At 42.9% G+C, this 22,605-nt stretch overlaps 1 protein-coding gene across 1 annotated transcript in view; it reads right to left on the bottom strand.

Moving 5' to 3' along the window:
• The window catches only part of pkhd1l1.1 (PKHD1 like 1, tandem duplicate 1), a gene marked incomplete at both ends in the record, with an annotated part of 36,905 nt that overhangs the window by 9,122 nt on the left and 5,178 nt on the right, over window positions 1-22,605 (bottom strand). The window contains 41 exons of the mRNA XM_080515634.1: window positions 39-127; window positions 263-434; window positions 571-730; window positions 835-986; window positions 1,530-1,721; window positions 2,515-3,544; window positions 3,924-4,060; window positions 4,337-4,578; window positions 5,005-5,134; window positions 5,747-5,956; window positions 6,433-6,589; window positions 6,736-6,892; window positions 7,892-8,066; window positions 8,908-9,057; window positions 9,260-9,508; window positions 9,696-10,671; window positions 10,761-10,966; window positions 11,343-11,516; window positions 11,740-11,922; window positions 12,172-12,276; window positions 12,454-12,593; window positions 12,972-13,164; window positions 13,903-14,035; window positions 14,551-14,672; window positions 14,796-14,960; window positions 15,054-15,161; window positions 15,416-15,521; window positions 15,867-15,989; window positions 16,533-16,687; window positions 17,507-17,639; window positions 18,395-18,564; window positions 18,671-18,831; window positions 18,924-19,048; window positions 19,570-19,725; window positions 19,849-19,959; window positions 20,328-20,479; window positions 20,729-20,872; window positions 20,980-21,115; window positions 21,249-21,408; window positions 21,490-21,578; window positions 21,714-21,979. Of these exons, the coding sequence (XP_080371760.1) occupies window positions 39-127; window positions 263-434; window positions 571-730; window positions 835-986; window positions 1,530-1,721; window positions 2,515-3,544; window positions 3,924-4,060; window positions 4,337-4,578; window positions 5,005-5,134; window positions 5,747-5,956; window positions 6,433-6,589; window positions 6,736-6,892; window positions 7,892-8,066; window positions 8,908-9,057; window positions 9,260-9,508; window positions 9,696-10,671; window positions 10,761-10,966; window positions 11,343-11,516; window positions 11,740-11,922; window positions 12,172-12,276; window positions 12,454-12,593; window positions 12,972-13,164; window positions 13,903-14,035; window positions 14,551-14,672; window positions 14,796-14,960; window positions 15,054-15,161; window positions 15,416-15,521; window positions 15,867-15,989; window positions 16,533-16,687; window positions 17,507-17,639; window positions 18,395-18,564; window positions 18,671-18,831; window positions 18,924-19,048; window positions 19,570-19,725; window positions 19,849-19,959; window positions 20,328-20,479; window positions 20,729-20,872; window positions 20,980-21,115; window positions 21,249-21,408; window positions 21,490-21,578; window positions 21,714-21,979 (8,094 nt within the window). The remainder of the gene's footprint in view (window positions 1-38; window positions 128-262; window positions 435-570; window positions 731-834; window positions 987-1,529; window positions 1,722-2,514; window positions 3,545-3,923; window positions 4,061-4,336; window positions 4,579-5,004; window positions 5,135-5,746; window positions 5,957-6,432; window positions 6,590-6,735; window positions 6,893-7,891; window positions 8,067-8,907; window positions 9,058-9,259; window positions 9,509-9,695; window positions 10,672-10,760; window positions 10,967-11,342; window positions 11,517-11,739; window positions 11,923-12,171; window positions 12,277-12,453; window positions 12,594-12,971; window positions 13,165-13,902; window positions 14,036-14,550; window positions 14,673-14,795; window positions 14,961-15,053; window positions 15,162-15,415; window positions 15,522-15,866; window positions 15,990-16,532; window positions 16,688-17,506; window positions 17,640-18,394; window positions 18,565-18,670; window positions 18,832-18,923; window positions 19,049-19,569; window positions 19,726-19,848; window positions 19,960-20,327; window positions 20,480-20,728; window positions 20,873-20,979; window positions 21,116-21,248; window positions 21,409-21,489; window positions 21,579-21,713; window positions 21,980-22,605) is intronic.

The raw sequence follows: 22,605 nt of genomic DNA, 5'->3' as shown, positions 1-22,605 counted from the left end.
ACCCAATTATTACATATTGTGCCTTAAGTCAACCATACCAGATGGGATGACCACATCGGCGCCCTCTGCAGGAACCGTGAAGTTGTTTTCAGCCGAATCGCTCCAGAAAGAGGCATTAGACCAAAGACTACAGAAAAAAAGGCACATTTTCACACCATGAAGAGGAAATTAGACTCAGTTAATGTGTAGATATTGTTGAGAACGTATGAAAAAAAAAAAAAAAGACAGATTATTGTGAGTGAAACTGAATCAATTAGCGTACATGAAGTCATCCGGTCGGCCGCTGGGTAATGGGGCGAGCGTGGCGGGGGGAGGTGGAGGAGGAGGGATGCAGTTCGGGAAGAAGCAGCGGTAGACTTGGAAGTTCACTGCGACGTCACTCATGGAGCGGTCGACGCTGTTACGCCTCCTGCGTGCGTTCGTCTTCCCAGACACTGCAGGAACAGAACAATGGCTGAACTCATAAAACTAAATCCAAAGTTGCACCAAAGAACTAACACAGCTCTTCTCTGAAGCGAATCATCAAACTCGTCACTTTAACCGCAGCAGTCAGACGAGAGCGTCTCTAACCGAGGTAGAAGAGGTCGTTGGTGTTTTCGTCGAAGTACCAGTCGCCGTTCTCGTTGCTGCTGAAGCTCAGAGGCGACGTGGAGCCGTTTCTCTTGTCGATGACGCGGAAACTGTTTGGACTCTGGGTGAAGTTATGATTCATGATCACATACTGATCCGGCTGCATGTGGGAGAGAGAGGGGAAATAAAAAGAGGGTAAATCAGATCAAAGCCGGTCTGAGAAAATATGATTGCTTGTTGACATCCTGTGATCGTCTTTGTTACCTTGAAGCTGTAAAACTTTGCACTGTAGCTGATGTTGGTGATCTGGTCGGCGTTGTCAAAGTACCAGTTGTACGTATGTCCAGAGGGCAGCAGAACCATCCAGCCGAACTTGTGAGTCAGTCTTTTCTTCAAATACGGGACCACAGTGGTGCCTGAATGTGAAAGCAGATTATCACATCCTATTTTTCACAGTATATATCTATTATCGAGTACCAAACTTTTTTTTAACCCTTTTTGAAACATGTAGTAGAAGAAAAAGAGATGATAATCTGTGTTTTAGTGTCATTTCATTGAATATCTTCGAATAAAAGTATTCTTGTTCTGTGCAAGATATTGTATCAGCCTGGTAATGGAGAGACTTCAGTAAACATTTATATCCATTTACAACAACATCATAGCCATATTTTAAACGTCTCAATGCTTCTATTTTCAACAATGCTGTGGTGTTAAGTGATCTGAAAGTAAAATAGCAATAATCAAATTCTGTCTCATCCACAACTTTCTTTTTTGACTGCACACGATCGAAAGATGATTTTTGATTGATAAATAAAATTGAACGCACCAAACTTTCCCGCTGAATGTTTAGAACGATTGTGACACATTATAATTATTCATACACACAAATGAAATTTACATCAAATACCAAACCCGATGACATGTATTTAATGATGCTGTGGCTGATTGCATGTCAATACCATGTGAGTTGGTAATGATGGTGTCCTTGGCGTCCAGAGAGGACGGTTGCGGGTTGTTGAAGGACAAACGGTGGAAGCCGACGGTGTGGTCGCACACGGCGCCGGGGAAACCCACACTCCACTCGGGACTCTCGGAGCAGTGAGCCGGGTCCAACAGGTTGCTCATGGGCACAACGGTGTGATCGACGTTACCTGAAGACGAGAGGAAAAACCATCACCAGGAATCCCATGGTCATAAATTACACTGTCGTTTGAATAAAACTCAATATTGCAGCATTTTCCAAAAGAGATTTTCTGTGAGATGTTATAATATACCAACAATTAGAAAAGAATTCAAAAAATGGAATAAGACGCAACACTTTACAATATATTATATATATAAGTAAATTCTAAAACTATTACGAATGCATGATTTTGAACCCATTATCCTATGATGAATTGAAATAAATATGTGGATGTATCTTCGATAAATCACATTTCAAGAATTAGATTCTGGGAAAAATAAAGTATTCTCATAATCTATTTTATTTTGAATATTTCTTAATATTAATTAAAACAAAAGTGCAACCAGAAGAAAAACAATAATATAAAGAAGGATGTTGCCCTAAAACAAGTTTAATTGTTTAATAAGTGAGAGACTGGTGACATTGCGCTCTCCTATACCATTGTAGAAGGACTTTGTGCTGGGATAGGTGCATCACTTTTCAAGCATTTAAAGAAACTGACTTTATCTGATGTTTTAAACAGTCTAAAATGGTTAATGTATTTCCACCTATATAAGAGAATTATTCCTATAAACCATGGTGCTCAGATGTCTAACATAATGAATTGATGTTTTAAATTGTTACACCCTGATAAAGTTTAAGCAAGTAATAGTAGTTTAATAGAGATTTCATAGCAATAATAACAGTTTTCTGCTAATTGTATTGTCGTCATAAATATGAAAAAGCGGGAAAGGTAAGCCCATGATAATAATCATAAATACCTGTCAGTGAGCCATCGGTGTCTTGCAGCTGCACTTCGTGTTCCCACCTGAATCCGGCCTTGTTGGGTGATTTAAAGTACTGAATGCCACCAAACCGGGCGGCCCAGCCTCCACACCGATCTAAGCACTTCCCGTCGATCTTGGTTACCCCGATGGCCGTGCAGGAGCCGCGGTCAAAGTTGATGAACTTCGTGTTCAGGACACTCATGCCGTCGTCGAAGGGCAGGATGACGCCTCTTTGCGTGCAGTAGTTGCTCCCCAGCTGGAGCTCGTCGACGTGGCCCACGATGGTGCTGTTGGACACCGTCGCTCCTCCTTCTTCGCCGAAGCCGCTGACATACGACTGGAAAATCCGTTTGCCTTCGATGCCGGCTTTCTCATTGTTGACCATGACGAAGCTGCTGAACTGGACGGCGCCCACGTTGACCCACTCGGCGCCCTTCTCGCAGTTCCAGGTGGTGAGGGAACGGAAGACGGCCGGTTCGGGGATCTTGGAGCGACAGCCTCCGTCCTTCATTGGGAAAAAGTCTTGGAAGATCCAAAGTCCAAACCAGCCTTGAGAGTGCACGGTGTTGTTGTAAAACTCGCCCAGAGGAACCTTCTTCTGGCAGATATTTGGGTCGTAGGACGGACCGTCGGGGTGCTCATGCATGCGGTACCAGAAGCCGAAGTGGGTTCCCCCCGCCGCGACGTTGTGGCGAATGATGTTGTTTGGATTTGTGACCCAGTAGGCGGCGGGCGTGATGTCGTCGTTCAGCAGGCTGGTGCTCTGTTTGACAAACACAGCCAGGTTGTACTGCAGGATGTTCTCCGTCTCGATGCCATCCTCGATGAAGAAGGCCCCGCCCATGATGTTGTAGATGACGTTCTTCTCCACCAGCAGCTGGTCGGTGTTGTGGATGGTCACGGCTCTGTTGAACGTCTGATGGATGGCGCAGCCCCTCACATAGGACTTGTAGTCGATCTTTCCCATCAGATGCCAGTGGATGGGGTAACGTCCCAACCTGAAGGCCTGTCCAGCATGGAAGACCTGTTGCACACGTGTAGGGAAAGGATTTAGTGTGCATACTCAACAAATAGATACAAATTACTGGGCAATTTATCTTTATTTAGACATGTTGTTTTTAAAAATCTAAACAGCATTACACAATCCAACCTGAAGAAATTAACTCAAACACATTTTCACAATCCTGGATGACTATAACTCCCTTTTATCAGAAATGAATCATAAATCCCTCTCCTGCTTCCGACTACTACAAATCGCAGCGGCTCATTTGTTATAATGTCCCCAAATAACTTGCGGTCTGTGTAAACTGTGTATTGTGGAATTCATCGCTAAATTCTACTGGCCATTTTTACAGTTTGTCAAGCTGTGACAGATTTTCTGAAAGTGAATTTAAGCATGTTACCTCCACATATTCCAGCCTGCCAATGGCTAAATTCTCATTGGGTCGGGGTGCATGAAACATGATGCAGCCTCCAAACTGGTCGCTGCCAACCTCCTCCCCGAAGCGCCCCTGGAAACAGGTCTGAGTGGCGAATTCACCTGCAGGACACAGAATATATTTTTTTGAATTAATAATCTATGATGCATTATTGTGTGACGAATACAGGAGTTAATGCAGAGATGCAACCTATTCAATTTAAAAAAAAGAAAGAAAGAATGGAGGCTTGCAACATTATCATGCCTTTGTTGACAAACTTCTGCACCTTCATGGCTTACACCCTGACTTGATAATGTAATTTTCAATCAAACTGTTGCAGAAATGAATGGATTACAAAGTTCAGATGTGGTGTGACGATCATCCACTGTTGTACCGACCTGTGTTGAATCCGTCAGGACAGGCCTTGATGGTCTCGTCCCACTCCTGGTGTTGTGAGCCTCGCACCACCACGTTCCTGGTGAGGAGACCCACCTCGCCTCTACCTTCAAACACGGTGCCACCGGGGAGCTGAACCGACACCGCGAGGTGAGTGTAGCTCAGCGGCTCGGTCAGCGTGAGGGTCTTTCCATTGCTCGAAACGGAGGCAATCTTCCTCACCTCGTTCTCCTTCTGACTGTGTCTGGAAAAGCATTAATAGTTGTCATTTATAACTGATTATTAGTTTAAGAATCTTTTAGGGTGGATCACAAACAATGACTTATAAATGAGACCTCAGGTCATTCAGCCCATCTCTCATCGTACCATTTTTCTCTGTCTTTTGTCTCTATGTTTCATGTGTTTAGCTGCAGTCACGATCCACAGTCCTCTGACGTACATTCTGTCCCTGAACAAGGACGACTCACTGCTGTGGCTTTGCTAAATATGGAATGAAGACTATATTTCTGCCTTCTCAGCCAATGATGGGTCACATGAAGTTTCTCTGCTGAATTTGCCATCAGATATTTGATTTTGTCTTAAGACTTTGTTTTTTGTAGACCTTTTTAATCCCAGATTTCTCTTATATACCTTTACCTTGTTGATGGATTTATGAACATTTTGTATGTACCTGTGGCCGGTGGAGGCAATGACGATCTCATCTCCCACCTTCCAAGTCACTGCCTGCATCAAGGTCAGAGTGTCAGAGCCGCTCGTCGCTGTCTCAGCCAATCGCGTCCAGGGGACGGGGACGGGAATACCTGGAGGAACAGGTTATCAACAATGAGCTGCACCTGAGGTGTCACAGACAAGAATGACACCTCTGCAGGACAAAAACACTCAAATTACCAGGTCAACATACCATTACATGACATAACAACATGAAAGGAGAGGTTCTGAAATATTTGGGCCACAAATGCAGTATTGTATCTGTCCGATGCCTCTGGGGTCTAAAGAGCAGGACTGATTGCAGACTAAATGTGCAAATACGACAACATTCAAATATTTTACATGCTTACTAAGATATGCAAACAAAAATATCCAGAGAAATTCACTGCTATTTTATTATGTGGCAAAAAATATTGCTAAGTGATTTTGTGTAGTATTCTGACTGTGTAAAGGAAACACAGAGAAGTTAGTAAAGGTTGGTGAAAAAGGAGATAAAATAGCTTTGCTGTTTAAAGGTGTCCTTCGTTCAGCGTTGTATTTACCATTCAAATAGTGTCAAACTTCTAATTTAAACCACAGAAAGAAAGTATAAAAATGACTTTCAGATGCCACAATAAAATATAATGTATAAGAATCAAAGCAAAATTTGTGTCATTCCAAAAACACTTGCTCCTGTGTAGAGATTTGATTTCGTAGGTTCATACCGTGGAGGTCCAGCACGCCTTCTCTGACCGCCAGTGTCTTGGTCCCGTAAACAGGCAGCTCAGGTGAGCGCAGGTTTCCGTGCAGGGTGATGATGGCTTTGTGTTGGAACGGCGCCCCCTCCTGACCGACCTGGAGCCGCCCGCCGTCCGTGATAAGGATGTTTTCAGCCTGCAGCTCGATGTCCGCTTCGTCAAACACCAGCGTTCCCCCTGAGCACAAGGAACCGGCAGGTCACGACATGAAGGCAGAAACACACAGCTCCAGTTTCTCAGGAGGTCATCAAACCCGCACGAGTCTTAATATATAATGACATTATATTAAGGAAGAATAAGATAAACTGTGGGGTGCAGAGGTGCACTAAACATGGAGAACTTCAGCTTCAAGAACATAAAAGCCATTTCTACAGCTCCAAACACAATGAGCACATAAGGTTGTATAATTCTTGAATACAAGCCTGAAAAGTAGGCCCACCTTTAAAGGATTAAGCATAAAAACTATCACCTCAAACACTGATGATGTACATGAGCTTTAAATCTAGGAGGAATAGCAATTTTGTTTGGTGGTTTGCACAAATTTCGTTATTGCACAAACTTGGAACGACAACGTACACCTATGCTGATGTATTTTCAATTATTCGAGACTGGATTTCATTTTGAAATAAGATATAAAAGTGTGTTTTTTGTACCTTGAATCAAGAGCATTTTGAGCACAGCGGTGCTGGTGTCCAGCAGGATTGTTTGCCCTTTAGTGATGACAGCAAACGAGCCCTTCTCGGGCGGCGAAAGACCCCCCCACGTGTACTTGGATGACCACAGATCAATGTAGAAGAAATCTGCATTCTCCTGAAGAATAACGCAAGTACTTGATGGTGAAACATGTTTTATCAATCTGTTAGTACTGGTAAAACACAACACGGCTCTGTGGATTCTGGCAGGTTTCTTTCAGATGCGAAACCTTCTATGAAACGGAAAACGCCTGATTCTCTCACCATGCTGGCGATGCCTCGGTCTCCGATCATGACTCTGACTTTGGTTTCCTGTGACTGTCTCTGGGCGTTGGTCACACAGACGATGTGTGTGCTGTTAGAGGACTGGACGTCGCACACTGACCCTGCGATCGTCACGTTGACTTCGTTCATATCGGCGCTGTAAATATGGAGAAAAGCAACTGTACCATTAAACATTGCCTTTAGAAAATGCATTTAACATTTAATAACATTTAATTATTAGAGTTTACTACTTTTTTTTTTATAAGAATGGACATTAAGTGGCAGTCATTTAACAGACGTAACTATGCTACTTAAAACTGTTTAAATCTGTTTCAAAGAGCAAATGTGTATCATGTTGTTCATTCAAATACTTGTTTGTAGTATTCTTGTTATGAAATACAACATAATTGAAAGAATGTGATAATATGGTGTACTGCCATCACAATATGCTTTATAAAAGCACATAAGTACAAATTACGTAATTGCAATTGTTGTTGTTTTTTAATTAATCGCAATTAATCACATCATTCTTTGTACATTGCCTGCAAACATGATTTTTCACAGTTCAGTGAGTCTTTTGCAATATTTCGATTGTGTATGTTGACATGCCATACTGTCTTCTACTGTCTGTCTCTTGTGTTTATCTGATGTAAGCTCATGTATATACCACAAGTTAGATAAGCCTGAGACACTGGTATAACACGTGTACAATAAACTCACCATTAATTGCATCTATTAAAAATATAACCATTGTATATTATATAGTTCATCATGAATTTGCATTGTAGAGTGTTTTTTTTTATTTCACAAAGGGATATTAAGATACAGTACTCATTTACAGAAATGTGTTATGAAGAAGAATTCAAATCCGAATATTGCATTTTGATAGTAATAACTGTCGTACCTCTAATGCTGTATAAAACTGTTTATATAAAAGCTCAAATGGTTTGTTATATTTTGATGGTGCATCAAGAAACTTGCTGTATATAAAGATTGTTTATTCTATGTAAAGTAAACATAGTATATGTTATATATATTCTTCATACGCCTAAAGTGACAAGTGTTCTTGCTGTGAACAAAGACATGGTCCATAATCTGGGAGTGTCTCCCCATTGTGTCGTCTGTCTACTGAAGACTCTCTCCTCTGCTTCCGCACCTGAAACCGGAGCCGGAGATGGTGAGCCGGGTGCCGCCGGCGGTTCCCCCCCTGCGAGGGGAGACCTCTGAGATCATTGGTGTCAGCTGCGATTTGTACGTGTAACCGTTGGACGTGTTGACCGCGTCCACCGGGTTGATGACGGCGACGGCGCAGCTCACCTCCGACTCGGTGCCTGGCGGGAGAAACACGCTCGTGTGACCACAAACACGTCATCCATCACTCGTTATTGTCTGATCTGACACGTCTGCTCCGTGCAGCACCACAGGGCCGACAGCATTCCTCTTAATCTGTGTCCGCATCGGGGTGTTTAAAGTTCAGGCGGACGCGACTGCTTTGTCACGAAAACCAAATAAGATCAAAAACCAGCGAGAGAGATTATCACAGATAATGTATGACTGCTGCTGATAAGCAGTGTTTGAAATCCAGTCATTTGTAAAAGGCAGAACACAGATAATCATTTCGGCTCGTTGCAAAACAGTGAACTCATTTTTAGTTGTGAAGGGGTAAAAACTGAGTTTTGAATTGTGTTGGCAATGATCAAATTAAATATAATATAATTTATTGATATTAATATGGATCTACCGCCACTAAGATTTTAAAACATTTTTGACAATCTCTGATCATAAACACTAATAGAAGCAGACTTCTTAGAATCTTAAAAAGTTAAATTTTATTTTATTTCAGTAGTTTCTTTGTAATTTGCTTTCTTTGTATTACGGAAGCACTGATACCAATACTTGTGTATGAGGTAATGATCCATAACTGTAATTATACTCTTGTTTGAGCAAACAAGGACCCAACATGCACACCTTCTATTCAAGATGAGAGGTGAAATAAGTTTCTTATACCTGCATGTGTTTTGCACTATTAATTATGACTTGTTTTTCACCATATTCTCGGACTGTCTGCTTGAGCAGCTAAACATGTTACATTTGTAATTAAGATTTTATTATGAAAAGTATGTCAATAGACATTGACTGTACTGTTATGATTGTAAAATAAATCAGACGTACTGTTGTTTGATGGTGACAGGCAGTAGAGACGAGTCGATGTCGACATTTCTCTGTCGACTTCACACTCCTGCCCACAGATGTGCACAGCGGAGTGATGCGGGTCAAAACCAGAGCCGTGGATGGACAGCAGAGCTCCGCCACCAAAACTACCTGAATCAGAGACACAGAATGTATTCAGCACAACAATATTTAATCTTAAATCAGCAAGGGAAACAAAGACAAAAACTTGAAACTGCACAGAAAATGACCGTGTTTTTTTTTTTTTTTTACCTCTATTGAATAAAAACAAACCTGTGCATGCTTAAAGGCCAGCAAAATAACAAAAAGTGCAATATTATAAACCCATGCTCACCCTGATTAGGCTGCAGGCTGCTGAGAGTCAGTTCATACATGAACATGACGTCGGACTGAGCGTGACCTTTGACCTGGTGATGCAGCTCAACCGGATAGGTTCCTCCAGCGTTGTTGCCAGCGGTGCACTGAACCTGTGTGTCGGACACAGACGAGACGTTGCAGGGGACATGGTTGATGGTGACAGAGACGAGCTCAGAGTCGCTGCCGAATCCTGAACCCGTCAGAGTGATGGTGGACCCACTCGGCCCTGCGGGATGTAAACAGAGGAGAAAAAAGAAGATTACGACAACCGCAGCTCAATTAGTCTGAGCTTAATAAGTTTCAACAATGTCACACGTCTTCATCCAGTCCCTGCACGTATTTTCTTCTTTAAACAGTTCCCTTCCCACTCACACACATGCATACATTTCCTAAAACAGGCGTGTTAATCCTACCAGTGGTGGGGCTGACGGAGCTGACGGCAGGGGTGTGTTCTGCAGAGTAGGTGAAGTTGAGAGGAGAATACTCCACGGAGAAAACCCTAATGTTGGCGGTCACCAGGCCCTCGACGTGAGGAGGCGTCAGGCAGCGAAGAAGACTCGCCGTCACCTCCTGAATCGCGCAGATTTTCCCTCCGACCGTGACGCTCGTCTTTCCCTCTGCGAAGCCGTTTCCTGTGAAAACCAGAGGCGTTCCTCCGGCCAGACTGCCTGTATCGGGGCTGAGGGCGGCTTGAGCCTCGCTGCTCAGGGTTATATCCCCAGACGCCAGGCCTTTGCTTCTTATGATCACTTTGACTGGATGGTCACCTGCGGGCAGGCCGCTGACCGTCGCTTCGATGCTACCATCGCTCACCGCAGTCACTTCCAACTCTGTGGCTCCGGCAGAAACAGCCACGTCTTCCACCTGGCTTCCGAACCCTGAGCCGGCGATAGTTACCGTGGTCATGCCATTGATGCTATCGGGGGAGATACTGGCGACTGTGGGAATGACGACGGAGGAGTACATGAAGGAGCAGTCCGAGTTTGAGCAGGAGCTCCGGATCCCGCCCGCGGTGAAAACGACATCCCCGGTGTGCGGCTGAGAGGCCGCGGTGTCGCAGGCGATGTGGGTGTAGTTGACCGTCTGAACGTCGCAGAGCTCGCCGGCCACCGTCACCTGACCTGCAGAGAAGCCCGAGCCGCGGATGAGGAGCCGCGTGTGGCCGGTGGTGCTGCCGACGGGCGGCGACACCGAGTCGACCACGGGCAGAACCACAAAGCGGCGGTCGAACTCGTTCAGCACAGTGACGATGGCGCTGCCGAGGTTGTTCACCCGCACGGCCACTGCGTGAGCGACGCCGACGGGCAGCGCGGAGTCGGGGCTGAGCTGGCAGTTGATTTCAGACTGAGAGCTGTTGATCACCTGGCAGGGCTGATTTCCCACTGTGACCTGGAGAACGTGAAGCAGAGTGGAGGGAGTCACAACCACATTCATCAAACGTTTTCGACTCGTGGACAGGCGGAGGCGGCTTCGTGAACCTCGTGAGCACAGGCGACGTCACTGAAGCCGCTGCCCTGGATGTGGATCACTTGGTGGTAGGAGCCCTGGTTGGGCGCGATGGAGTGGACTGTGGGGGTGGAGCATTTAGAGGCGGTGAAGGAGAACCCATTTGAGGTCTGGTTGGTCTGTGGACACTGAGGGGAGGCAACGCACTGCGAGGCCTCTCTGGAGACACGATGAGACCCTGCGGGGAAAAAAGTCAAGTCACCTTTTTAACCGCCAAGTGTTCACATGCATGTCTGGTGCTCACTTCACCGAGCCAAACGGCTTCCATCAGGAACCATTATAAAGATTACACACATCCATCCACCATAAAGAGCTGAGTTTCTGTTCTACCTGTGATGCTCCCAATGTCTACACAAACTCATATTTAGTTTGTCTTTCCTTCCTCTTTTATTTACTAGCTTGTAAGTAAATGCAGAGTGCACTGTTAAGAGTGTATAAATTGCCTCATTCTATTGATTTTAAAATCAAACAGAACAAAAAAAAGAGACGTCAATTGGCAAATAATCAATACAGAAATTATGAATATTGACACGTCTTTACATGTTTAAATTTACCTCCTGGAACGAGTCGAGCCTCAAAGCCATTCACGCGGACGGAGATGAAGCTGCTCTCCTCCTCCCGACTCTTCACCTTCACGACTCCCTGCAGCTTGTCTGTGCTACCAGAGCGTATGTAGCCACTGCTGTAGTGGTACTCACCAGGCACAGTGAAACGGTAGCTGTAAAACCCTGACGGGAACAAGAGACATGAAGATATAAAGCAGATGTTGTGTGAGTTCCGTATGACTTGAATTTTCTTCAATAATTAAGTGGACCGATTCCTGAGTGCATGAGCTTTTATTGGAAACTTGAAGGTGTTAACAAGTTGAAATAACAAAAAGTGGCACTTATGTGAGGTCACAATGATCATAAAGTCTGTGGAGGTTTGAACGAGCCTGCTTCGTTGTGCTACCTGTGGCCTTGGGCTCTCCGCTGTTGAGAGGTCCTCCGTTGTATTCTACAGCACTCGGAGTGGCAACACCACTGATACTGTACTTTAATCTCATGAACGGTGGAGCCTCCCAGCGCCACGTCACAGTGTCTCCGACAAGCACTGTGAGTGAGATGGGACTCCATGCAAAGCCCGGTCTGTTGGCTGAACCACAAGAAAAAAAAAATTAAAACATGAAACTTCAAGCAAAGGGAATTAAGATTCAAATGACATATCAATTCTAAATATGAGCAAATTTAGAGGAAACAAGCTGGTTTCCTCTACATTTAAGCTGCAGCTTAAATGTTACTAGCTTCCTCGCTTGCAGCAGTTTCCGAAAGTTAATCCTTCTTTTACTTCTTCCACTCAGATTTAGTTTGACGTCTGCACAAAGGGTTGGAATTGTAAACCTACCGACGTCAGATCCCTGGTTAGTGACAATGTGGGTTTTCTCGTCCGACTGAACAATACAGTACAGTTTGTCCTCGGAGGCGTCCGTCACTTCACACTGGACGGCACCTGTCACACCACAAAGACGGTGACATCATGTTAGGAACCCGATTCAGTCGGTCTGCAGTCCTACTTTCCGGGCATTGTTACATCACCAGAAATTTCCACCAACTAAAATCCCATGAAGCATAGATTATTGCCGTGGCGATTGTCACGGTGGGAGTCAGCGGGCTGCATGTTTCTTACCGACAAACACTTTGTTGTCAGACGTGTTGTTGCTGAAACCGGAGCCAGAAATGGTCAGCTTGGTTCCCCCCGTGAACGAGCCGAACAGAGGGGAGATGCTGTGGACCTCCAGGACGTATTCAATGCTTGTATTCACTCCACTGCAATAAAACAACAAACAGAGCCACAATACGAACAAGTCACACTAAAGTCAAATCGTTTTATAGCGAGGGGACAATAATAAATCTTGGAAAGATTTCCAAACATGTTGCATAACCCCTGACTGTGCAAACATGGCTTCCTTCATTTTGTAAAAATGTGCATTCCTTTCAAATAATTATAGATTTGATTCTCCTTTTGTTTATTTTTCTTTCTGATTATTTTGATAAAAAAAATTAAAAAGATTAAAAAAAAAAAAAAAACATTTTTGGAAAAGGCCTCCCCTCCTGACCTCCAGATGTTTTCAACAGCAAAAAAATTAAAAGTATAAGTCATCAAAAAAAACATGGTACCGGTATTGCCTTGTGCTGCAGCCATACCTGGTCTGAGGGAAGCCATTGTTCCCGACCTGCACCTCCACCTCATGCAGGCCCGGCGGCAGCTCGGGAAGCCGACAGGTGATGCTTGTCTCCGTCCACTGCATAGACACACACTCCTCCCCGCCCACCACCACCATGCTGTCATTGTCTTGTCCGCCGAGGTTGGAGCCCTGGATGGTGAGAACTCGGTCTCCTAAACAAAAGCAGTGGAGGAAGCTTCTGTCATTCGAGTGCTGAGATTGTTAACGCTTGTCAACTGCTTTTTTTTTTTTTTTTTCTCTCTCTGTATTTTTAAAATATGGCAAAGGTCGTCTGGAAGGTTAACACGTGTTCTTGTCGTGTGGTTGGCTTGAGATTGTTCTTCAGAATTAGGTGGGAGGGCGGGTCAGATTCTGGAGGCTTGAGACAGAGTGAACATGGAATATATGACAACAACACAACAACAAAAGATTTCTCCTGGCGACAGCTGAGGCCCACAGGACAGATAAAACATCATGTTCCCAAATCGGAATTTCAAGTGTTGCTGCATGTAACAGTGAATGCGTAGATATTTAACAGAAGCATGTATAAAGTAATGTCTGTTACACCATTGTTTGTTTGACCTTAATGGCTTTTTTAAAATGATTTTGTGAAAGGAAAAAAAATAGCAGGAAAGGTTTTAAGCTTTTGAAACACAATGAATGCACTGTATTCCTATTATTTCACTGCACAAAGGAAACAATATTTATTATGCTTGTTTGCACTCAACTTCAAAAAAAAAAGAAAAGAAAAGCTTCACCCTCCCTCTTTAAAATTCACTCTTCATTCAAATTAGTCAAAGAACATAATCCTCGCCCTCAGGTGCAGAATGATCTCACCTCACGGAAAGGTAATAACATACAAATATACTATTTAAACTGGCCCCGCTTCAATGAATTGCAAATAAACTCACCAATCACGAAGGTACTTTGGGGACTGATGCTTGAGATCATTGCTGTGAGGTCAGTGTCGTAGGTGAAAGAGCTGCTGGCGGTTTGACTCATGGCTCCCATCGTGACTGTGACACTTTGTGACCCCGCAGCTCCCTGGAACATCGACACATGAGTCAAACATGTTAGTATGAAGTGTGAGGCGAGAGAACTAAACACGACATCAGTGTGCGGGATTTTAAAATGGCCAAGAATGCCGTGGTGTAAATATCCTCAGTGAAGGAACAGGATATATGCATTGTTACACTACTGGCTGCGGTTAATACAGTTTGAAAGGAAATTTTAATGGGACTTCAATTCTATAATAACTTACTAGATTATTGGCAAAATGTTACTAGAAAATGGCTAAAATATGTTATTACACTATTGGAAAGTTATTACATTATTAGCTTCATTGCATTTATAAAAGCCAAGGTTACAACATTAGTGTCTTTTATTATATTTTTGGTTGTTAGAGGGTGCACTCTGCCTTCATCCGTAGTTAGCTGGGATTAACTCCAGCTTCCCTGTGAGCCCAAGTTTGATAAAAGAAGCAGGAATGGAAATAGTGGCTGGAAAAATGCTGAATATTTAGAAGAAAAAAAACAGTAGTGTGCATTTTATACACTTACTGCAGGTGTTTTGCATTTCAGCTCAGTGTCACTGGCATGAACCACTGGACACTCCTGACCGCCCACAGTCACTGTGGAGTTCTGGCTGAAACCGAAGCCCTGCACTGTCAGCAGGGTGCCTCCTGGGTGCAAGATGACACAAATAAGATCATTAGGGTGCCGCTCTCCTCTAAACCTTGTTGTAAATATGATCATACTTTGTCATACTGTGTCATTTAATGATGCATTTTTGGGTAATGTCCTACCTGCGAGGCTCCCCGACAGGGGAGAGAAGGAGGAAACGATGAGCTGGTAGGTGAAGTGGAGGATGGCGTTGTCTGCATAGCGTGCGCGACCGAGAGAGGGGAAGTTCACCCACACGGGGTAGGACCCGGCGCTAGCGCTGCCCAGTCTGCACACCTGAGAGGTGCCTGGAATATAAGTCACAAAATCTGTTAAGTTCCACCTGCAAAAAAATTACTCAAAAAAAACAATGCTTCCATCTTCAATTTGAACTAACTCACCTGTAACCTCTTGGACTTGACACCTGGATTCTCCCACCATGATGGAAGCATTCTCATTATTGAAGCCGGTGCCAGTGATGGTCAGAAGAGTTCCCAGGCCGTTAGAGCCTGTAGATCCAAACTGTACTTTATCATATTGTAATGACGTTGGTTTGTATTATGTTGTGTCATGTTGTATAACATGCTATCGAATGTTGTGTCACATTGTGCCTTATTGCCGCGTTACATCAGGTCATATTACCGCATTAGATTGTGTCAGATCGTATTGTGTACTATTGCATGGTGTTGTATTATATCGTGTCTTATGCCGCCGTAATCCTTGGATGAAATGTCCTATTGTCTTGTTTTGTGTTGAAGTTCACCTTGAGACGGGCTGATTCCAGTCACAACGGGAGTTTTCTCTTCTGACCACTCAAAGCTACAGCTGCCAGAACACTTTGAGGGAATCCCGTTGATGTAAACCTCCGCCTGGTGGCAATGTCACACAAAAAAAGTTTCGCAATATTAAATTGACAAACATTCACTGTGTGTGAATAACACTGGGTTGTATCCATCAGTAGCACGTCACGTTAATCCTGTACCTGTCCTGACAAGAGAACATCTCTCGTGCAAAGAATTAAATCCTGGCGGTAGGCAACAAATATCCAAAACACAACGGAGGTACAAATACAAACAGAAATAGGACTTGCTGAACAGGATTAATAGTTGGCAAACACGGTAATTGATCGACAGTGGCCACAGCAGACAATCACAGGAGGTTACTGCTGAAACTTTACACTGCCAGCCTGGAGGCTTGTTCAGTAAAGCCCGTACCTGCGGATCGTATTCCGCGACGCGGAGGAAATCTCCAGTCAGTCCTCGAATCAGCAGCCCACCTTTGGTTGCCTCACGGGCGAAGACGTTAACATTTTCACCGACAACTGAGGAGAAATCGATCTGCAAAGACGTAAAGTCACAGACTTAAGATCCACACGACGTGACTCCAGCTTTACTAAATCTGATGTCAGAGATAGATTGAGAAGTTTAATGTCAGTCCGTGAACTCGTCACACGCATCTGAAACCAGACCTGTTATATGACCGAAATCCCCCCCCCCCCATAAAAAGTAATGAAACGTCAACATGGTTGAAGTTCGCTAAACCTAGCCTAGGACACAAGACTTGTTGTCTTCAAGCTTCACTTAACAAAGATCTAAATAAAAAAAAAAAATTCGAAAAAGAAGGGGGAAAATATAAAATGTATGTTAACATCACCTTCACTTGTAATTTTTTGGACTTAATGTTGATGAACATTTTCATAGATCTAATGGTTCATGATTAGTAAAATACTGGAAACAGATCAGTTTTCTGAATTGATGGAAAGCCTTTTGAAATCACATCCGATTGACAATATATCATAGATGATAGCACTTTTCGCTTTGACAGCAACAACTGTTATTGCTAATGAATTGTAGTTATTTTAGTAAAGAAACGACTCAGACCTTCATGGGGGGTTGGTTTCCAGGGACTGTCTGCCACTCCACCTTCCACTTGGGATTTCTGCAGTTTTTCTTGTATGAAACCTTCACTTGGCCCATTCCTTCGATCCCCTCCAGAGCGTACTTCAGGTCATCCGGGTCGATGTCAACTGAGAGGCCTGAGGGACGGACGGAGGTCTCTTAAGACGTCTCCATGTAGAAGAAACTATTCTGATAGCGCTGTCCTAATTTATACCATTTCTTTCTGCTTTTCTCTTTTCAGAGGTCGAAAAAATAAAGACAGTACAGCCACTATTATATTGGTAAATGGTACTCAGGGACAAGTAAAACGACAAGAACGCTTCTAAAATATTTGTCAAATATTATTTTTTGATGACACATTTTAAATACTATTAAATTATTTCTCTTGAATATAATATCTATATTCGAAGCACTTTTGTCAGACAAACAATAAAGTAAATGAAAACTGCAGTTTTGTCATTTATGTGTTAAGTTACTGTAACGTGAGTATTTTCAGCCTTGCAATACAAAACCCCAAAAGAGTCGCAAAACAGCTTGCTTCTTTTATATTGGGAAGACACAATATTGACAAACAAAAAAAACTTTTGAAAGCATGTTAAACTTCCTCTACCATACCTGAATAATCTAATATCGACGTTAGACTGTAGGATGTATTTTCTTTTCACAAGCTTTCTTTTCACAACGAACATATTTTAAATCACTGTCTGTCTGTTTGTCTTTCTCTTTGTGTTGAGCAGGACATTAACACTGATTGTGTGAGGATTAAAACGCCTTGGAGAGCGTCCAAATGTCCCGTGCACAGATTTTACCCTTTTTAGCTTGTCAACACTTTGAGTGACAACACCGACACAAAGGGAAATTGTCGGCTAATCCTCCACGTGGATCCTGTCGCACGGCGTCGGGACGGCTGAGAAGGTTGGCACCATTCAAATACAATTAAAGCTCGTCTGAACTACCTTCAGCTCTTCCTCCGTAAATCTCCACGTCGAAAGTTCCCGTCAGGGGCGCGGTGGCGCCGTGAAGGCGGGAGACTCTGGCGCTGGACGCTCCCTGTCTGAACTCCGCCATGTCCTCAGCGCTGTTGGACTTCTTCAAACAGACAGTGGAGGAAACAAGACTGTTTGGAAACGTCTCACATGAAGTATTAACCTTTAATTCCTTATACATAATTATTCATATATAGTCTGCAAGTGTAATACTTAGACTAAAGCTTCTTCAATAGTTTAAATTTGTCTCAATTACATATAGAATTTAATTAAATAATAAGCTAAATAATGAATTCATGATGACATTGGTCCTCATTTTAAATTGAGCATTTTTTTGAGTGTTTCTGATTTAGATATGGGTCAAATAATGACAACACAATTATTCCCTAATCCCACGGTCTGTGTCATATTTCCTTTCCAGTTCCTGGAAGTGGTCTGATCTCTGCACTGAACTGTCGGGAAACCGAAGACTTCAACTTCTTTGGAAAAACGGAAGCCAGATGCTGTCATACATTTCCTCATTTTTAATGACTCACTCTCATGCACTGTCTTCTGAAAATGACATCTAATTTCTGGTTGTTTAAAAATGTCATAGTGATTAATCCGACAGCTCTATATATGTTAAGTTGTATTTTATCTAATCCTGACCTATTTTTTTTGGAAGACATGTAAAGAGAGAAGCTAAATCCTCAATTTAAAGCTCCAAAAATGTCATTACACAACATACAAATACAAAAAAAGGAGGACCTTTTGGCACTGTTTTATAAAGTCTACCCAAATATGGATTTGCACAGATGCTTTCCCGAGAGTCTATGTTCCTTGTCTTTTAATATACATACAATAAAACTAATGATTTACCTGAAGGAAGCCAACATCCAGAAGTGGAAACCCAAACGCACACTCGTGAGGCGTCGCTTTGACCGTGTAGCTGACATGTAAGGCGTCCGATGTGTCTTTGCTCACCGAGAACATGTCGATGTTCAGACCGGCGCTCTCAAAAGGAGCGGGCCTCCTCTTACCGGGAACAGCTGGTGGGAAAAAAAACCCAAAACAATGTCAAACATAAAGCTATTAAAATTCACAATTACAGCACATTAACATTGAGGAGAAACACTAATACGGTCAAGATTTTACCGTTTTCATCAAATGTGGTGGCGCTCTTTCCGAGGTGAACAGCATCTACATAGAAATCTCCACCAGAGTCTCTGAGGAGGGAGACCTTCTTCATTTTGTACCGACTCCCGATGTACTCTGTCTGCAGAGAGCTCAGCAGGTTCACACATTTGTAGCTCCATCTACAAAAGAAGAGGAAATAAATACATTTACATACTGTAGCTCAGCTGAAGACATGCTACCAAGGCAATTCTTCTTTTTAAATGTTACTGACTTGGGTCCTTTGGTGAAGACGGTGTTTATTTTTGCATCCTCTTCCTTGATTTTGCCTTCCCTGGTGCGATACTGGAACTTTATTTGTAATTCATCCTTCATCATTCCCATGTACGCAAAGCAAAGCTGGAAGGAAATAAGTGAAGAAATGAAAGAAAACAAGTAATATTTACATAAGGTTTTAAACTACAGTGGATAAAATTTGATGCTAGTCGAACTCACTTAGATAGATTTCATGATTTTGTCATATGAACTGCATATGAAACCCTCATCCAGTACACAGAGGTTTAGCGAAATAGTACCAGTGCTGCTATCCACTGGACAAAACAGCTTCAAATAATGCTAATACTAAACCGTCACTCAATGTAAAGAGAAAGCTGTTCTTACATGTGACAAATGTAACGCGCCACTTTTTGATTTCTTTCAGATATTTTTCATCAAACATACATGATTTACAGTCCTGTGGTGACACTGGTGTATGCAGGGTAGGATATGTTATATTATGACATAATGTGAGCAAGAGGAAGATGAAATTATTAATGGTGTACTACAGTGGCTGAGTTAAAAAAAAATAAAATTTATGAATTCACTATCAGTCAAATGAGACGGACAAACTCTTCACCACTGAATAAAATCGAGTGGTTTACCATCGGGTGCTGGTTAAGTAAAACTGGTCCATAGGCGGCTCCAGTCTTTTTGGTGTGAATTTCATTGAAAAGAGATTTCGCATTCTTCAGCGACCAGGAGCCACAGAAACCAGAGTATTTCACTGGAGTGCCAGGATCACCTTCTGGAGTCCAAACCTGGAGAGGGCAGGGAATCACAGAAAATCAAACTCTTCAAGCAACCGAATGAAAATGTCACAGTTCTGTCACGATGGAGGATTACGAATGACGTTGTTGTTGTTGTTGTTGGGAACGACTGACCTTGGTGTCATCAGTTTCAAAGTCATTGAAGTATTTCACGTTGGTTCCTTCAGTCGTCAGGATGTCTGCCGGACACTCGGGCGTCATCAAATCCTCCAAAGCTGACTGCACCTGTTCGCAGACGTACGCTGAACGTGAGCATGCATACTTCAAACTTCAAATTGTGTATATAAGGAAAAAAAATACAGTATTAATGAGAAAGGCAATACAAAATATGCCAACTATAAATGAAATGAAATGAAATGAAATGAAATGAAATTAAATTAAATTAAATGAAATTAAATGAAATTAAATTGTAACATGCATTGCATCTTTAGTAATAAAAAAGCCAATTCAATGCTCATATTTCAAAGTCATGTTAAAATGTCTCAACAAATATGGTTCTCTTCATTTCTCGGAGGTTATGAAATTTAAATCCTGTGAATTTAGGCATTTGTGTACAAGCAGAGATCAGTGCTGGACCGTATCCGATTTCAGACCTCAGACTCAGTTGCGTTGAAGGCGATGGGCGTCGTCGGGATTCCCCCCCACAGCAGAGTGAAGGACTCCATGGTGCTTTTGCCTTTTGTCACCTCAGCAACAGTGATGTTGACGTCACCAAAAGCCTGATAATGAAGCGGTGAAAAGTCCCCTGCAAACAAAGAGGACAAGTAATAGTAGAAGGAGGGTTAAAATCTCCCAGCATGCCTCATTTTCTGTCATTGTCATCATGATAAGTAGTAATAAAGGCAGATCAAAATTAATATTTATTCATAAAAATTTGCAAATGTACAACTTGGCATGAGACTGCATGAGCAAAGTGTGAAAGTAACACTGAAATTCCACAAGTATTGTCATGTTAACACAATGTATTTACCAACCACTTGTAAACGTTGCCTACCTCTGTCTGAATTGAAAGTGACGGTGTAATGGGTCTTTTGGCCGTCTTTCTGCTTGGTGACCGCCACTGTGTCGGGCTTGATGCTCCACAAACTGTTCAGAGCTGCTTGAACCACTTGTGCTGAAGCACCGACTGCGATCGGACCTAAAAGAGAAAAAATAATAATAAATAAATAAATAAAGATGACACTTCTGAACGTCTGACACTATTTCCTGGTTTATAGAGGCTAATTAATCCCATCCTCTTTTTACCAGTCCTGGCGTGTCCATAGCCCAGGCTGTAGAAGGTGCTCGCACATAGATGGCTGGGGCAGCTGCTCACTACGCTCAACTTCTGGACCTCCTTCTCTCCAGAAGCATCGGTGGGCCACATGTTGAAGGTCAGCTCCTGAAAGCACGGTGACACACCCCGCCCAAAAGATAAGACAAATATTAACCATCGTTCTGGATGTTTTCACATTCGTCAGGTTCGGTCTCATTAACTGAACCGTTCCTGTTGTTTAATATCGGGCACTCCCAACCTGCTCCTCGTCGAACACGTCGTATTTCGCCTCGATGACTTGAACTTCATTGACGGCGTCGTCTGTCTGGGCCTCCGTGAACTGACTGTCCTCGCCAAACAGGCCGAGCTTGAAGCTGGCGATATGGCCATATTCCTGTTGCAGAATCTCCAAGTAATATCTTCAACACAAGACAACATACTGTCACTTTCATCCCGAGGTATACTTGTGCGCAATGCGTTTATAAAGGCCACATCCTCACGGTTTTCCTTTCTCGAGGGACATGACGTCTGACTTCTGCGAGTCCAGTCGGTAGTCTGGGACGTAATATGGCTGGTGGGCAACTTTGACCTGAAATATTGAAGGGTTTTAAAAAGTGATTTAGGAACCAAGCAGAACTGTCTTATTTTCACAAATTCCAGATGATAGCAGGTCAACATGATTTGCCATAGATTTGACAAGCTGTTTAAAACTCCTTCCCCTCACCATATCTTCAGGCCGGCTGGAGTTGCTGAGGTGGAGCTCACAGCGGTCGTCACATTGCAGGTACACCCTGTAGTTGCCGCTGGCCGGGGGCACCAAGAAGCCGGTGGTTCGTGTGGTGAAGTAATTAAATGAATTGTCAAACCCTCGGGGCAGGCAGTCGATCCACTCCGACCAGAATCCGGTCGTGTTCTCGTTGTAGCTCCAAATGTCACTCAAGTAACGGGGCCTTGTGTTGTTCCACACCTGCATCTTCAAGCCTCTCCCGCCTGAACGAAGCAGAAATGAGTGCTGAGGTCACATTATTAACCCTTTGCAGGACACTCACAGAGATACATGCAAGCCAAAACGTATAACCCGTTGTTCTACTCTTTCACTTTTGAGCCTTTTTGAAGTCATAAAAATAAATGCACACAGGTGGGTCATATTTACATTTTAAAAAATGTGCAGAACTAATTCATGCTGTTTGAAAAATGACTCTTATTATACAGTACAAACATAGAGATGTTTAAAGAAATCTCACAATATAACACAATCATAGATCAGATACATCAAATTCTGAATTTAAAAAATTGACAAAAAGAGCCATTTTTGCGACCGAAGAAGCTCACAAACATTTCTATAACACATCACTGAAATTACTATTTATTTCTTTAGATCGTTCACCTTCACTTTTTTGTTGCCTGGTAGCTACACCTTGATTTACTTTACATATAGAAAAAGCAACTGCAATGGCAGTGTAAGAAAATCAGCCGGTCACCATCTACATTGAACCACGGTTGATATTTTCCTTTATATTATACTAAATTATTATACTATTCTATTTTTGCTGATTTCTTTCTTCTTTTTTGTTCTCATGAAATATAGTATTTCACAAATTTATTTAGAACTGTCT

This window comes from Blennius ocellaris, assembly GCF_963422515.1.
Source record: "Blennius ocellaris genome assembly, chromosome: 20".
In the NCBI taxonomy this organism is placed as follows: domain Eukaryota; kingdom Metazoa; phylum Chordata; class Actinopteri; order Blenniiformes; family Blenniidae; genus Blennius; species Blennius ocellaris.
This window is presented reverse-complemented; position numbering and strand designations above follow the sequence as displayed.